This window comes from Haliotis asinina, chromosome 10 (genome assembly GCF_037392515.1).
Source record: "Haliotis asinina isolate JCU_RB_2024 chromosome 10, JCU_Hal_asi_v2, whole genome shotgun sequence".
In the NCBI taxonomy this organism is placed as follows: Eukaryota; Metazoa; Mollusca; class Gastropoda; order Lepetellida; family Haliotidae; genus Haliotis; species Haliotis asinina.
Window position 1 is genome coordinate 54,542,997 of NC_090289.1, and position 16,033 is coordinate 54,559,029.

The window sequence follows — 16,033 nt, forward strand, 5'->3', positions numbered from 1 at the left end:
TCAAGTGTTACAACGATTGGCTGTTTCCTTTGCTGATATGCTGAGGGTTCATTGTGTGTACAGAGAGAAGATCTGTTTGATGGGCATTTTAGAAGTATAGCGAGTCACAAGAAAGTAAGATTCTTTATGGATAACATCTTCTTTTTGTGTACTTGATGCGTCATTTCAGTATGGATTCATATACTGTTGTCAAACAAAATCATATACACTAAAAGAAGTCGTTATCCATGAAGAATGTATATAGAGATGTTGGGTTTGGAAAATACATGTTCTCTGAATTTGCGCTCGATCCAGTCAAAAATCATCTCAGTAGAGATGGTAAACTACTGCGTGGCTGGAATCTGCCATTCGTCCAAGTACAAAGCAGGACTTGAAACTGACAAGAGTTTGCACCAGTTTCCGTCAGATCCACTCATCCGAAAAAAATGAATGTAGTTTGTTTGCAACCCACAGACATAAAAACATGTCATGTGTATCACACGTGCCTAATTACATAATGTGGCAGACACGGGACTCGGGTGCACGAGTCATAAATCAACTTATTTTCTTTATATCGTATATTCTGATAGGTGTTAAGTTCAAATTGCACGTGGTCAATGATCCAAGCTGTGTACTGCATGTTGTCTTTAGCTGACAGGCAGATAGACATATAGGTGTGAATAAACCAGACACTGAGCTTTCCCTGTGACAGAGACTGCTTACCACAATCAACAAGTTTTTTAACGTAACGAGTAGATTATTTACTTGTTTGTGTACACAACCAAAATTAGACTACTGCTCACGACCTCAGACGCTGTGCATGCATACAGTTTCAAGCTCCGCGAACCTATTCACTGCGCATGCGTTATTGACGCAGCACAGCTGTTGAAACCAGTTTTCCCCCCAGTGCTGGGGGGAATTTAGTGAAACGTTTGAACTCCGATTTCGCGGGCTTTTTTATCATCACGTTTTTTTCGACTTTATAGGTTGAAGTGACATTTTCTATGATTCATTTCGGTAAGTGCATACCGAAAGGTACCAGAATCTGCAAAGTTGTGTTTAACGTTGCATGTGACCTTTAAGTAAATCTATGAATGTGTAATTTCTTACCACTAATTATTGACCAGTCACTAGTCCTGTAGTCTAGTGGGAAATTTTGAAAGGTTTCTTTCCATGCTTTTCAGCTGATTTTATCAGTCATGATAATTTGTGTGAAACTCATCTCTTGTTTTTGAAACATATGATGAGACAGCTATGAATTCACCTCTTGCATGGTGGATGTAGTGATGCAGTGACTGCAGTGGTATTGAGAGACCTGTGAATAGACTATCATGGTGAGGAGCTTGGGACCTCACGCCATGTGATGTGATACCTTGGACAGATGATGCAGTGGGGATACCAGGCACAGACAATTCAAAGTACGAATGTCTGACACAAGTGAAATTTGATATTATTCAGATTTACTTCAGTGGTCTGTTTTCTGCTGCTTTTATTTAACATTATTTGTACATTTTTGAAAGCATGTTCCTCTGAGGAGAAGGTTGGGTAGTCTAGTGATTAAAGTGTCTACTTGTCACCCTGAAAACTGTAAAACTATACTCACTCACTCACAAAAGAGGGATGTTTCTCATCTTCATGTATCACCATCTCACCTTCAATAGTAAACAACATATGAAGGTGCAGTTCAGAGAACAACATCAGCTGTAGAATCTTGCCCGAGTATTTTGATGGAATCAGTGAGATTCAGTTATTATACAAAGAATGCTTCCAAATAGTTATTTCCAGAGATATTTAATATGAGCCGAGACTTTCAGTATCATTTGGTTTTGATGTCATGGTAACCAATCGTCACTGTCACGATTAAAGCAGCTAAAGTCCCCACCACTGCATGCACTAGCCACATGCACATGTGCTATCATATTGTCATGTATGAACTATTATACTCAATACACAGTAACATTACATCAAGTGTAGCCTACCTCTGGGTACTAATTACAGTGTCTGACCAGGGAAAATAGTGTACATCATGCCACAACATCAGTCTACCTTGGCAGATAGCCAAGGGTTAAGGATAGGGGTTAGTTGCGTTTTTTTATTTGTAGGGATTGCTTTTTTTATTGTTTAGTGAGCCTGTGGGTTGTCAAAATATACCAGGGAGCAATGTTTCTGATATTATCATTACACCATAGTCTCATATTGTAAGCATTTTTAAATGCACCCAGTCTGTTGCCACTCAATGGTGGACCATGAGGAAGGATGAGGGTTGTTTTTTTGTTTTTGTTTTTTTTTAAATGAACAGTTGCAACATAGTGTAATGTCATTCGTAACTACTCGTCTCTTTCCTTGACCTACAAGAAGACGCCATCCGGCTTGCCGGAATGACACCAGTAGTTACGAATGAGTGTAATGCAACAATGTGTAATTTGTGGCCAGATGAGCACATCATATCAATATCATATAAAGCTGTTTAAATGGTTAGTGTGAATGCAACTTATTCAATATCCATATGCAGGTGGTCAGATCACACACACGCACACACATGTAGACTCTTAACTCTTAACAGCCCTTGGTACTGTGGAACCTGTACGGAGTTCGACCCTAAACCGGAAGTGATTCAAGCTGTCAACACGGTGCAGTAACAAAGGCGACCACGGAACTAGATACTCACTTTCTGTGTAGGTATGCACCAACACTGTATCTTTGTTAACTGCATAATGTATTATCAGAACTTATATTAACGAAAAATAAAAATATTTTGCAGATTGATTCTTAAATATCCGATATTTGTGTGAAGTGGTATGCTACCCACAGTTTTCGCAAAAGTGAAGTAAATTTATTACGATAGTATGCCTAGAGTTTGTCAAGATCTATATGGGAGCCTTACAAACTTGTATTGGCTACCATCTCATTTATTCAAATGAGTATTTTGAGATCTTTGCCATCAACGAAAATTATCTCTTCCATGGCACTAGTCCATTCAACATTCCACTACGTGACAGGTTAGAAATGATGCTCAGCTACAAATGACAGCCCTAACATGGGAATAACGGGTTATGGCGAACTGGTTGACACAGATCAGTGCTCATGATGTTATTCGCAGGGAATTCATGGCCCGAATTCATCTCAGGATTTACATGTCTAGACACAATTAGTTCCAGAGCACTTTTTCTGAGGGCAACTAAAAGTATTATAGAATTTGAAACTTTTCCTTGACCTGTTGTCTGCGTATCTCTGAAAGTATGTAGTGTGTGTGTATTACATTTAAATTACCTTAAAGTTAAGTATGAAACTGGTGTAGAGGTTGAACTAAGTCATTGTATATTTCAGCTTTCTGTAATTAGTAGGTTAGAATTATCCCGATTTGCTGGGTATAATGGAGCATAAAAGCAAAAGACTCCAGACATTTCAGAAGTGCATCCCATGCAGGTCAGAAACATAATTGTGAGTTGCATATGTTTAGATTTCATTTTCGTAGAGACATTCTGATTAACAGCCATCTTATGAAAAAAATGACTTTGTCAAAAATATCACTCTGATCCTCATTTCAAACAGTTATTTGACAATTTGAATGTTTTCAGCACAGAGAAAAGAGATGTGAGCTCCTCACATACAACACACTGTCTTTGGAACATCCTGTTTTCAAGTCAGTATGGCAAAAAAGGAGGAGAAAGAATGGATAGAACTAACAAAGCCACTTTCACAAAAACATCATCCAAATGGTGCCAACAGTCAATTGGTGACCATGACAGGAACTGTCACCCATGGTTACCAGACAGGGCAGACAGTTGAAGTTATGATGGAACTGACTGATAGTGAACTGAAGCGTTTGACCAGCAAGGAAGATCATGCCACCTCACGTCAATGTCGATGTGGGGCCAGACAGGGACTACATATCATTCTCTTTTCAATCATCTGTTTCCCTGTTGCGTTCATTGTGTCGGCCTGCATGGCGTTCTACCTGGGCAGCTTGACCTGGTACAACATTTACCTGTACTTCAGTGAAGAGAAGACAATATGGCACAAGGTGTCCCTGTGTCCATTACTTATTTTAACTTTTCCCTTCTCTGTTGGGTTGTCTGCTGTTGGCGTGGCGATGTATGCTGCCATTGTCCAGGTTTCATGGTGGTTCTCGTCTTGGAGGAAGGAGTTTGCAGATTTTGAAAAAGGCTTCTATGGCTGGCTGTGCAACAGGTTGCAGCTTGCTGAGTGTTCACCATATGAAACTGTTATACTGAATGAGACCGATGAAGAGATATTACACACTTCACGGTCATAAAGGTGATTCATTATAACAATGCAGCTTTGCAAGGTTTCAATTTGATCTGAATTAACACATATCAGTGCTTGTGCAATCAAAATACTTGTATTACAACCACAGCTTTTAGTAATTTCACCAGGGTGCATGTGAGGTAATTGAGCTTTGTGTCTACCAGATTTCAGCTGTAATGGTATTCAACTTCAAGCTTCATGGATGAAGTGCTGTCATTGTTATATAGATATGAATCAAAGTCTTGATACCTTGAAACATTTATCCCAGCAGCTCACATCTATGTCACATCATGAGTCAGGTGTCAAAGTTATCAAAAACAGGTTATGTTTGTGAGTAAGGGGAACATGGTTACAAGGTCTTGATACTTGAATTATGTAACTACAGAAAATCAAGGACCACCCAATACCTTCATATTGCTGTAGTTACTCCATCATTCTGTCAGGTGGCCTGTTACTCTTTTTGAGTGTGTCATGATGTAGTTACTTTGATTATATTTTTTGTATATTATTTTTATGTATAAAGATATTTTGTGCTTAGTAATGTCAAATGTGCAACATCTTTAATTAAATTCACTATGTCTGAAAGTGTTTTTAGGGTTTACATGGGTTTGTACAGTGTATGGATGACAATAATGATACTCTAGTATTATTGCTAGGGATTTTACATTTGAAATTGATCACATAACTAAGTATTAAAAATTATATAAAGTATAAAACAACACTATGGACAGTGTTAACAGTCATTTAAAAGAGGAATGCTTGCTGGAAAGAAGTATTGCCTCTTTTTGTTGTATAATAGCGTTTTTTGTATTAGTAGCCTGGAGAAAGTTAAATGTGGCTTTAATCAGATATAATTCTCTCTGTTAGCTTAAGAACACAGAAATAAATTTGGGGATTTTTTGCACAGACTCTTGTGTCATTGCAAGGATTAAAGATTCTTTTTGAAAATATTTGAAAAAGTTTGAGATGACCCCGACTCAAAATGCTACACAGTACAATATATCTAGACAAGGCCGGACACTTCGATGTACCAAGTGTCGACCAATGGGAGGGCTTGCTTTGACAACACCCCTTCATGCAGCCTTATCATCCATGCTGTCGTTCGCCCATTTGTGTCACAATCGTTTAGTTGAGGGACAAAAGTCAGCTTTCACTTCAGTTGACTTGTAGAAATAATAATAAAGAACTGGTATGTGTTATGAGTGGTGATCTGTAGGCCAATCACCCATGATTATGTTTAGATGCATAGGCAGGCAGGTGGGGTACACCGAAGTGTCCTGCCTCGTTGAGATATATTATACTGTGAAGCATTTCAAGTCCACGGTCATCTCAAAATTTTTCCATTTTTGAAAAAAATCTTTGATCCTCGCAATGACACGAGGGCCTGTGAATTTTTGCACTTGCTTATGATGATCAGTAAACTGTACGTTTGTTCATAGACCAGAGTAGGTTTTCAAGACAAGTGTTGAAATAGTGCTTTAGTCACAAATTCAACACACCTTTGATAACATATTTGGACATTTATTTTATGTTTGAGGCACAGGTTGTATGAATCATCTCATCTGCCACCCCTGTTTTATCTAACCTCAACAGTTCATGGTGGCAGCAGTTTCAGACATTTGAGTGGCTCAAGTAAGGCAAATCTTGTAGTTTGTGTCAGTTGTGTTGGACGACATGATGGGTTTTTTATCTTTAAATATGGTAATTTTGCTCAGTAGATATACAGCTGTCATTGCCACAGACCTTTCATATTGAGATCCTAAATCATGAACTTCAAAATCAGTGACTGAAACCATCATGCCTGTCATTACAGGTGAATGTCAATATGATAGAATTCTGATGTTAATTCAGATAGACAAAATTATGAGACCTATGACCAAAATACAGTTTTCATAGAAATGAACCGTGATGATCATTGTGAACATATGAAAACATTTAATTTCTCTGTCCTGATATCCCACTGTTTATTTTTCTTGCATAATAGAACTCCCACTTAGTATTGTCTGTGTTGACTGCCAAGTGTCTAGTTGGTGAGAATATCATATCCCCGGCGCTGCTATCTTGGGGTGATTTATATCTGTGTCTCATGTCTTTGCTGGATGTAGTAATCTCACATATCTGGCACTACTCACGTGCCACCAGAGTCTAAATCACCCTTAGCTCCAGGTTCATATACATATAATGCTGAGAGTGATCCACTTCAGATGCATTCATATACCACAGCACATACTGACAATGCACCTGGTAGTTCTTCCATATCTCACAGCTCCCAATCAGCTCATAACAGGTGATCCGGTGAGTATTGTCATAAAAGCTTCTGGTTCATCTGTCACACATATGAACCCTGAACAGGCAACACCAAAGTAACAATATATTCCACTAATTAGTGTCGTTTTGTAGTTAAGGAATATGTGTGTACCTTATCCCACATCCAATGGTGGATTATCTCCCTTTAACTGTTTGTGGTGTTTCTCTCCACATGGTGTAACTGATTGCCTGTGGCAATACCTGTCTCTTTCATGTTTGGTCTGTGGTCTGAATGTGTTGTAAGTTGTTTGTTTGTAGGGTGAAAACCTTCATTTCTCAAACATAGTTTTGATGCCACAGGTTTCATTACCAGTAATGCTAAGAGCTTGTAAACCAAGTTTTCTACATTGTGCTAAGTATAGTGTTGATTGAAAAGAAGGAGAACTGTTGCTGTGCTTCTGAATGGAACTTAAGAAATCCATTAACTTGATTTTTTTATTTTGTCGGTCAGACAGGGTGCGCGTACACACACTAAATGAATTAAAATTTTTATGTGACATCATATGTTTGAACTTGTCTACAATATGAGGCTTCAGTGTGTGTTTCTGTTGACTAGCATGACAGCAGTGACCATTTCTATGTTCAGATGCACTGAAGGTTTTTTATCTGGTGTAACTGGTAGACTGCTGTATCGCCTCTGACCCCCAGAAAGTAATGTGTCTGTGTTGTGGTGGAGTAAATTATGGTTGTGAGTTTCTCACTGCTGCCTTACTTGTAACTACTTTATTTTCCTACATTACTGTTTGTGTGTGTTTGCACTGTGCTGAAATATTTTGTATGATTTACCAATATTACGAAACAGAGAGATTAAAGCAGGTTGTGAGGCGTTCTGAAGTCCACCATTTAACATACACAACAGATTTGTTGCTGAATATTTTGTGCCATATTTTATAAGCTATGGGAAAGGATATCTTATATGAATAAGATTATTTTGTAAAATCAATCGGATTAACAGTTCTTTTAAAGTGCCTACAGTGTAATGTTAAAAAATGTTACTTGTGAGTAGATATGTGTCTCTTTTTTGTGTGTGATATGTAGTTTGTATTTAGAGTGTATATTCAAAGGCTGAAAGCACTTTTTAAAGTTTCCTGGAAGAATTTGGACATTAACTCCCTATACAATTTTTGCTAAGAATTGAATTTGTTTCAAAATAGATTGCACCATGAATGTGTCTACACATCTTAAACTTCACACATTTGTTGTCAATTTGCTCAAGTGCAGTTGTTATGTGTTCCTGACCTCTAGGTTTAGTTGAAGTGTATGAGTTACATGTGTCTCTTGCAGCTGCACTGTAGCACAGGCGAAATACATAAGCAGTGGGCCTTGATCAATGTCCATTACTTCAGTCAGTTCAGGTGTGTTAGGGGTTAAGGTAAATAAGTATTGGTGGGATTGTTAGCCATGAAAGCGTCTTCTCAAGACTGGGTATAGTGACAAAATGTCTCATGTCACATTCATTCATAGATTCAACTTGCCTAATTGTTGGCAGAGAATTCGGAGTCCAATGTTACCTCTCTTTTGTAAGTATCACTTATCTATTTTGTACATGGTGCATATCAGTTATGTATCACAGACACAACAATAACTATGTTACACAAAATGTATGTGATGGATGTTGTGAGCCTACATGCATCTGAAGCAGTGTGTTATATACTGTGATGATCAACTGGGGTGTGATAAGCATTGTATTCCACATACGTGATACATGTCTGGTACAGGTCATCTGTGTATTTGATATTTCTGTATATTACATACCTACTTCAGGTGCTGATGTTGTGGTAATGGGTACTTTGTTATCCATGTTTTTGCCTTTGTATTATACAAAGTCTAAACATTCTGTAGTGTGAATTTGACATTCTTAACAATTTAATCACTTTTTCTTCAAGTGAGCTATTTCACTCTTAAAACACTGGAATTGAGAATTCAACATTTTCACAATGACACATACTGCGAACAAATGGACATCATGCTAATATTACTTCTGTTGACTATCAAATCATGTCTTCCTACAGCACCGTGGTCTGAAGTTATCTAGTTTGTCATCAGTTCTTACCACAGTTACCTCCAGATTATGGTCTTGATTAACCATCACAAAGATACTTATGATAACACAATGGCAGTGTTATTGATTTGCTGGTTAATGATTTTTTTATGAACCTGTAGGACATTTTCATAATGTTTGAGACTAAGAATGTTAAAATTAGTGAACAAAAAGATTTTTATTCCAGATGTATGTTTTCTATTTATATGTATACTTAATTGTTTTAATTATTTAAATATAAAACAACTACTCTAAAAGTGAAGATGTTCAAGGGTTTTTACCTATTTATGTAGCTGAAAAGTGTTCCCAATAAACTGTGATTGACATCCATGATTTGAGAGGAATGTACTAGTATGTCAACTAGTATTCATACCCATACTGTGTTGTGATTATGATATCCAGTGGGTTAGGCATCACAGTGAAGACAGAGTGTATCAGTCTTGCCACCACCGAGAAGTTGGATGTTGAAGTATTGAAGATTTGGATGCCAGGTCTAGATAATGACTTTTGTTTAAGTTTTAAGTCAAGTTAAAATATTTTGCTGGAATTGATATTAATGAAACTGATTTGATAACTGATATAGGCCTATATGTTAAATGTTGTATCTTACGAGGTTAATTACCTCAAGGAACTCGATTGGTATAGGCAAATAGGTGTAATGTTATATTTTGTTATTATGTTTATTAAACTTATTTGGTAAATAGGTGTACTGTTGTATTTTGTTATGACATTTATTAAACTCATTTGGTATAGGCTAGTAGGTGAAGTGTAGCTGTCTTTATTGATTGAACTGATTGTTATATTAATATGTGTAATGTTATTTTTAAAATTATTCTGTTGTAAGCTATGTGAAGATATACTTATGAGAGGTCATGCTGTTGACTTCCTCTGTGTAGGTCACCATTTCCTCTGATTGTTGTAAGAGGTTACTTAGTAATGAAAGTGAGGTTCAGTGATGGTGTGATATCTGAGTTATATCTCACAATCTCTGGATTGCCTTGTGAAGACTTAACTATACACAGGCAGTCATCATGTAACTGGACCATTGTGTAAAGAGCAGAGAGACAGGTTCATATTAACAGTATGATACAAGATGAGATAATAAACCTCAGTTAACAGTTCTGCTCCAAGCATAGCATCCTTGATGAGCCATGGAATTGTGTATCCATTGTATTAAATAAATACCCTGGACCAATATAATAACTTTGTTTTGACCATTTGTAATGATAAATTGGGGTATAAAGGTAACCAGTCTCTTTCCACAGAGGTTACTCCTGTCATATCTTCCCAAGTAACTTCTGTTCTAATATGGCCATATTTCTCGTTTCTCATAAAATCCGGTACCGGCCAACATTGATTGTCTCCCTTCTTTGTAATTGTATCTGATCACATTACATCGGTATTTCATGTTTAACTGAAAAGTAGAGAGTAGCGGCATATAATGTGCAGGACGTCAATCGACAAGATGTTTTTGTTGATGTGACACAGAACACATTTTATGGCTAGTTTGTCCTTTGCAAAGGGTGGAGGTGTCATTGATCGGCAATTACATGACTGTATTCTGTCTAGACGAAAACTTTGTGGATCGTGCTGGGGAAGAGGTTCTAGTTTTCCTAAAGCATACAGAAGTTGCCAAGGCTTTGTGAATGATCACATTTGAAGCAACATTGCTGACTGCACAACTAAATCTGATTGCAGCCAATCAAGATTGCAGAACACTCACACCATGATAGAGCCGTATTAGGACAGAGTTTGCATATGAATATATAACAGGTGTAACCTCTGAGGGAAGAGAATGAAAAGTAACAAGTGGGAGATATTGCATGCTATGTTTGTGACAGGCAGGGATGGTGATGGTGAAGCTCATGCAGTGATTGGGTTAATGGTAATGTTGAACAGAGCTACACATAGGGTTATCAAAGAAGCACACATGTATAGGAGGGACAGTTTATCAGGGATGTATGAATTATATTTAAGATAGATTAGCGAAAGACATTTTTAAATTTTTAATCTAGGAAATGATGGTGCTATTGAAATTTGTATTTGCTTATCTTAATTTTGTCTAAATGTATGTTTCAGTGTACATGTTGAATATTTCATGTTCTGCTCAATGTGGTCAACACAGCACTTTAACTCACAGATATATATGTAATTTGTGTGTACATACGCTTTGATAAGAGTAAAGTGAATCTTGTGTATGTGGTCTTCTTGTCTTCTGTTAAAATCATGATAATGGTGAAACAGCCTCTGCTGATAACTACAGAGGTGTGTCCCTTGACACCCTCACTTCCTTGTTACTCGACTCCTCTGCAGTTGGCCTGCAGTCTACAAGAATCCACACTGGAACAACTTAATACCGCCCCAAAAGCCTCTGATCTTGAGTAGTTTGGGAGTATTGTTTTTGTGAAGACAGCACACAATCTGCTAAATGGCCCCACTTGCACAAAGCAATTGTTGGCTAAAATCACTGAATGTTACATTCCAAACTTACAACTGGTCCAGACGATGTAACACGTCATATTTGGGATTACACTTTCCTAGTAAAGTACAGATTCTAGTACTTTTACTGGTCGAGTCCCATCCGGGATTTGAACCCACACCTTCAGAGTCGGGCACCTAATCGCCTAGCCCGCTCAGCTGCCATGACTTCCACAATTTCCCCAAACTGTCTTCAATGCAGTGGTCACACACCAAATGCCATACACGTTTGGCCTTCAAGTCACTTTTGGCTTTCCTCTCTTATTTCATGTCTTCAAGATAGAGAATATTGTTCAAATCCAGACTATGCTCTTTGACATGACTTAATCGACTAGTTTTGGTCATCTTGACAAAGACTATGATTCATTTAACTCGTATGTTTCATTTATTCATACATAATGCTGTTTATAAACAGCCAAATATACATGAACATGTGTCTCTGGAAAACAAATATAATATATGATTTCTCTACACATACTGTACAAAATAAGCACTTGGTGACATGAAATGGACACACAAATAGCAATGTTTAGCACTTGGTAATAATTAACTCCAGACAGGGCACTGGCACATGATACTGATTCACATAGGGCAATGTACAGCACTTGGTGAACTCCACAGTGTGGTACTGTCATATGGTTACCACAAAAAATATGAATTCAGTTTAGGAATTCTTTCAGATAAAGAAACAACTGTGTTAAGTATTGAATCAACAAGCACACACACCATCCACAAAGGCACTTGTGGGCAGGTAGGATGGTGGGCAAGTTTTAACCTGTATTTTAAGCTGAAAATGACAAAAAAAGAGTTTCCAGCACATGTAGTGTGTGAAACTGTGGGCAGTTATCACTGCTGCCATTGCATGCTCCGTTCATTCTATTTATATTTGTGTGTATGTCTTAGGGAACCGCATCATACTGATTTTTTAAAAGGTTTACTGTTTCTTTTATGCAGATGAGTCTTGTTAGTGTTCTCTCTAGTAGAACAAGACTGGTTTGAGATTGCTGCCCAATTGCTAAAGCATTTAACTTTGACCCCACATTCCAGGTATAACAATTACATCATAGATGCTAGACTCACTGTTCAGGTGTTGGATACTGGCCACTGGAAAGCATGGAAGTCTCTAACAGGCTATTGTTAAGTGTAAGGAAATCTGATGGGGCTAAATCACTGGGAGCTTGTATAACATGGAAATATGGTAAAGTACTCTGATAGGGCAATGTGAGAACCTCAGAGGAGCTTGGTAGTCTGTATGGTAGTTTGTCAGGGTCATGTGTGAGGAGTATGGAGGTCTGGGCCATCACACGCAATGTAAGGAATATGGTGGTCTGTCAGGGCCATCACACACAGTGTATTGAGTACTGTAGTCTGTCAGGGCCATCACACACAGTGTATGGAGTACGATAGTCTGTCAGGACCATCACACACAGTGTAAGGAGTACGATAGTCTGTCAGGGCCATCACACACAGTGTAAGGAGTACGATAGTCTGTCAGGGCCATCACACATAGTGTAAAGAGTACGATAGTCTGTCAGGGCCATCACACACAGTGTATTGAGTACGATAATCTGTCAGGGCCATCACACACTGTGTAAGGCGTATGGTAGTCTGTCAGGGCCATCACACACAGTGTATTGAGTACGGTAGTATGTCAGGGCCATCACACACAGTGTATTGAGTATGGTAGTATGTCAGGGCCATCACACACAGCGTAAGGAGTATGGTAGTCTGTCCGGGCCATCACATAGTGTAAACAGTATAGTAGTCTGGGCATATATGTATGGTGGTTCATCTTTTATTCATGTATCTTTCCCAAGATCTTTGGTAATGAAGGCAGAGCTGATTCAGATTTTATCCTTTTAATCCTGTTAATGCCTATGAGTATTGTACTGATCCAGGTAAAAATGTGTACATTCCCCCAAAAGGGCTGCCATTACACTGTGGTGTGTTTGTACCAGAACCAGCTCGTATTCTTGGGTTTACCACTGGCTATACGGATACTACTAGTGACTACGAAGCCATAGTCTTGTCAACAACTATAATAGCTAGGCTGTGGGTACTATAGTCATAGTACTAATGTCAAACAAGGATTATTGCCATGATTAGACAGTATCTTAGTCATGTTTTTATTGCCTAGCGTCCATATCTACGTGTGAGACAAAGTGGTAGCAGTCTGTGGATTAAACAAGTTTGCATTGGAAACTGGCATATCATGAGTCCTCCATGAGGCACAATCTTAGGACTGAAACTGGCACAAAATGTTGCCTTTACAATGGACGTAACCAACAATGGTGTAACTGGCTGCAAGGTACTCTTATTACTTGGCTTAGGACGTCTGGGTTATAATAAAACCTTATAAATCTTTTATGATTGTACAACATTGATGACGGGTGGGTTGTACAATAGCTGTTGTCTCAAACACAAATGACTGGAACCCTTTACACAACCCCACCATTCTAACACTTGTGTCATGATACAACTCCGCCATTCAGAGTGCTGTGTCTTGAAACAACCTCCAACATTCAGACACTTGGGTCTTGACACAATCCCACCATTCTGACAGTTGTCTTGACACAACCCCACCATTCTGACACTTGTGTCTTGACACAATCCCACCATTCTGAGAGTTGTCTTGGCACAACCCCAAGTTGATGACAGTTATGTCTTGATGGAACACAAAGTTGATGACATCTGGGTCTTGAAAGAACACATTTCTTGATGACAGTTGGGATATGGACACTGCCGGCCTTGCATGAGACTACAGGAAAGGTGCTTTGGTCACTTGAACACAGATGAATCCAACTGCTGAGATCACATAGTTTCCAGTCTTTGAACTGGCATATGAGAATGACTTCTCTGGTTTCAAGTTTCTGTCTGGTAACATGATAACACTGTTCGGTTAGCGACAGCTCTTAGGTTATATCTCAGCAGAAGGAGGGGTTGGTGTGCTCAATGATGCAGCGCCTGCAGTACTTCTTGACGGTCCTGTAAGCTTGAACACTGAGGTGGCAGTCCTGGATATTGAGCTGCTGCAGCCCCCGACACTGATATGCAATCATTACAATTCCTTGGTCCGTTATAAGGTCACATGACTTGAGACTGAGTTTGCGTAGTTGAGGACACTTTTCTGCAAGCACCTGCAGTCCATCGTCTGATATATCACACTTCCCAATGTCTAAAGATCGTAATCTGGGGCAGTTTGCTGCCAGGAATGCAACTGCATCATCAGACACTGCTTCACATCCGCGCACATTCAGGTACCGTAGCTTCAAACAATGTTTTGCTATGTAGCACACACCAACGTCTGACACTCTATCACACTTTGCAACACTAAGGTATCTTAAATTCTCTCCTAACTTTGAGAGTTCCCGCATACCGAGGTCAGTAACTCTGCGACAGTCACTCACACTGAACTCCCGCAAGTAGGGACAGTTGCGTGCAATGTGTTGGATACCCTCGTCAGATATGTGAACACATCGTCGTAGGTACAGAAACTGGAGGTGTGTACAATGTGAGGTGATGATACCCAAGCCCTGGTCTTCAAGGGCATAGCAGTCTGTCATGTCCAGGTATCGCAGGTATATCTGGTGCTGGTGGCGGGCCATTTGTGGGGACGACATACCGTCTGTCAGGCTGATGCAGGTCACCAGGGCACAGCCTGAAAGTATGGAACAACACTTTTATCAACAAGCTTCCAACAATTACATACAGCAGCATTAGACCAGAGCACACCATCATAGAAGCCAGCTTTGATAAACAGTCCTGTGTAAAGAGTCTTACCATATTACAAGAGCCAAGACAAAACTACATTAGATTCTATAAGTCAGTCTACACTTCACTTATGGAAGCCGTGGTGATTAAGTGGGTTACTCAGCTGACTTTGTGTGTTGTTGATTAGGTGTCTGACTTTGAGGCTGTAGGTTCGAATCATGGATGGGACTCGACCAAAAGTATTAGATATTGCACATTACTAAGAAAGTGTAATCCAAATATGATACATGTTATATAGATGTGTGTCTACTTTCGTTAAGTACATCATGATAATGAGTAAATTGATATGATTCAGCAGTCTCTTAACAAATTCTTGTCTTGATGCCTTGTTCATTGTCATGTATATATTTATGAGCTTGATATGATTGTTTAGAGGTGAAATAACACTTACTGCCATGGAAACAACAAAACAAAACAAGGAATTTAAGCACTTTCCCTGAAATAAACCTTCATCATGTATGACTCCTGATGAATCATCAAACTGCTTGGTAACAAGATCAAAACATACTGATAGAAACATGAACTAAACTAACATAAAACATGAGGAACCTGAGAATTTAAGTGTGTATATTTCTTAACTTGGTAAACCGAGCCTCTGGAGGGGGTGTTTCTCTGGTTATACTTGAATATTTCAAGGACAGGACAAGGTCAAGACAGATCCCAAGCCAGATACAAAACTCAGCAGTATCTACTTTCTGTTTCCCAGATAACCAGGCAGCTTTGAGTGGTGGTGATTTATTCATATATTTACCCACCTCTAGCTTGTACAGGTTTCTCAGTGGTAGATCAGAATCAGTCACTCATTAAATGTTAAAATTAACTTGTTAACAATCATGAGTCATAGTAGGACATAATGAATAATTTATTACATTTTCACTCCAACATGCTTCACCACCAAACAACCTGCCCTACACCATTCTGGTGTCCCAAAGGATCTACAGATAAAAAAAATTGTTACTCAAGATGGTTTCTTTGATCTCACCAGTTTAGTTCAATATTAACACAAGTTCAAAGAAATAACTTTAGACACTGGGGACTTATAAGCAGTTCTAAGGACCAAACATTACATGTGGTTGCACTGTTTTATGGATACTGGATTTAACTACAGTAATGTCCATGTTAGTAGTGCTTAAATGCAACAATAAAAACATCATAGTGCTTTCTAATAATTCAATGTTCATGTCAGTC

The 16,033-nt window shown here is 38.6% G+C and overlaps 2 protein-coding genes across 3 annotated transcripts in view; one reads left to right on the forward strand and one right to left on the reverse strand.

Annotated features, from left to right (window-relative positions):
• The first annotated feature begins 3,565 nt into the window (after positions 1-3,565).
• On the forward strand, positions 3,566-4,344 carry LOC137299000 (transmembrane protein 169-like). The gene has a single exon (XM_067831463.1). The coding sequence runs from the start codon at positions 3,629-3,631 to the stop codon at positions 4,253-4,255; it is 627 nt and encodes a 208-aa protein (XP_067687564.1). The 5' UTR covers positions 3,566-3,628; the 3' UTR covers positions 4,256-4,344.
• A 7,145-nt stretch (positions 4,345-11,489) lies between these two features.
• The window catches only part of LOC137298935 (F-box/LRR-repeat protein 7-like), a 56,937-nt gene continuing 52,393 nt past the window's right edge, over positions 11,490-16,033 (reverse strand). For both annotated transcript variants that reach the window (XM_067831318.1, XM_067831319.1), the window contains exon 3: positions 11,490-14,732. In XM_067831318.1, the coding sequence (XP_067687419.1) occupies positions 13,999-14,732 (734 nt within the window). In that variant the 3' untranslated portion in view covers positions 11,490-13,998. The remainder of the gene's footprint in view (positions 14,733-16,033) is intronic.

What these genes read in the sequence shown, in the direction of transcription:
- LOC137299000 (XM_067831463.1), top strand. Translation starts at nt 3,629, where the DNA reads ATGGCAAAAAAGGAGGAGAAAGAATGGATAGAACTAACAAAGCCACTT.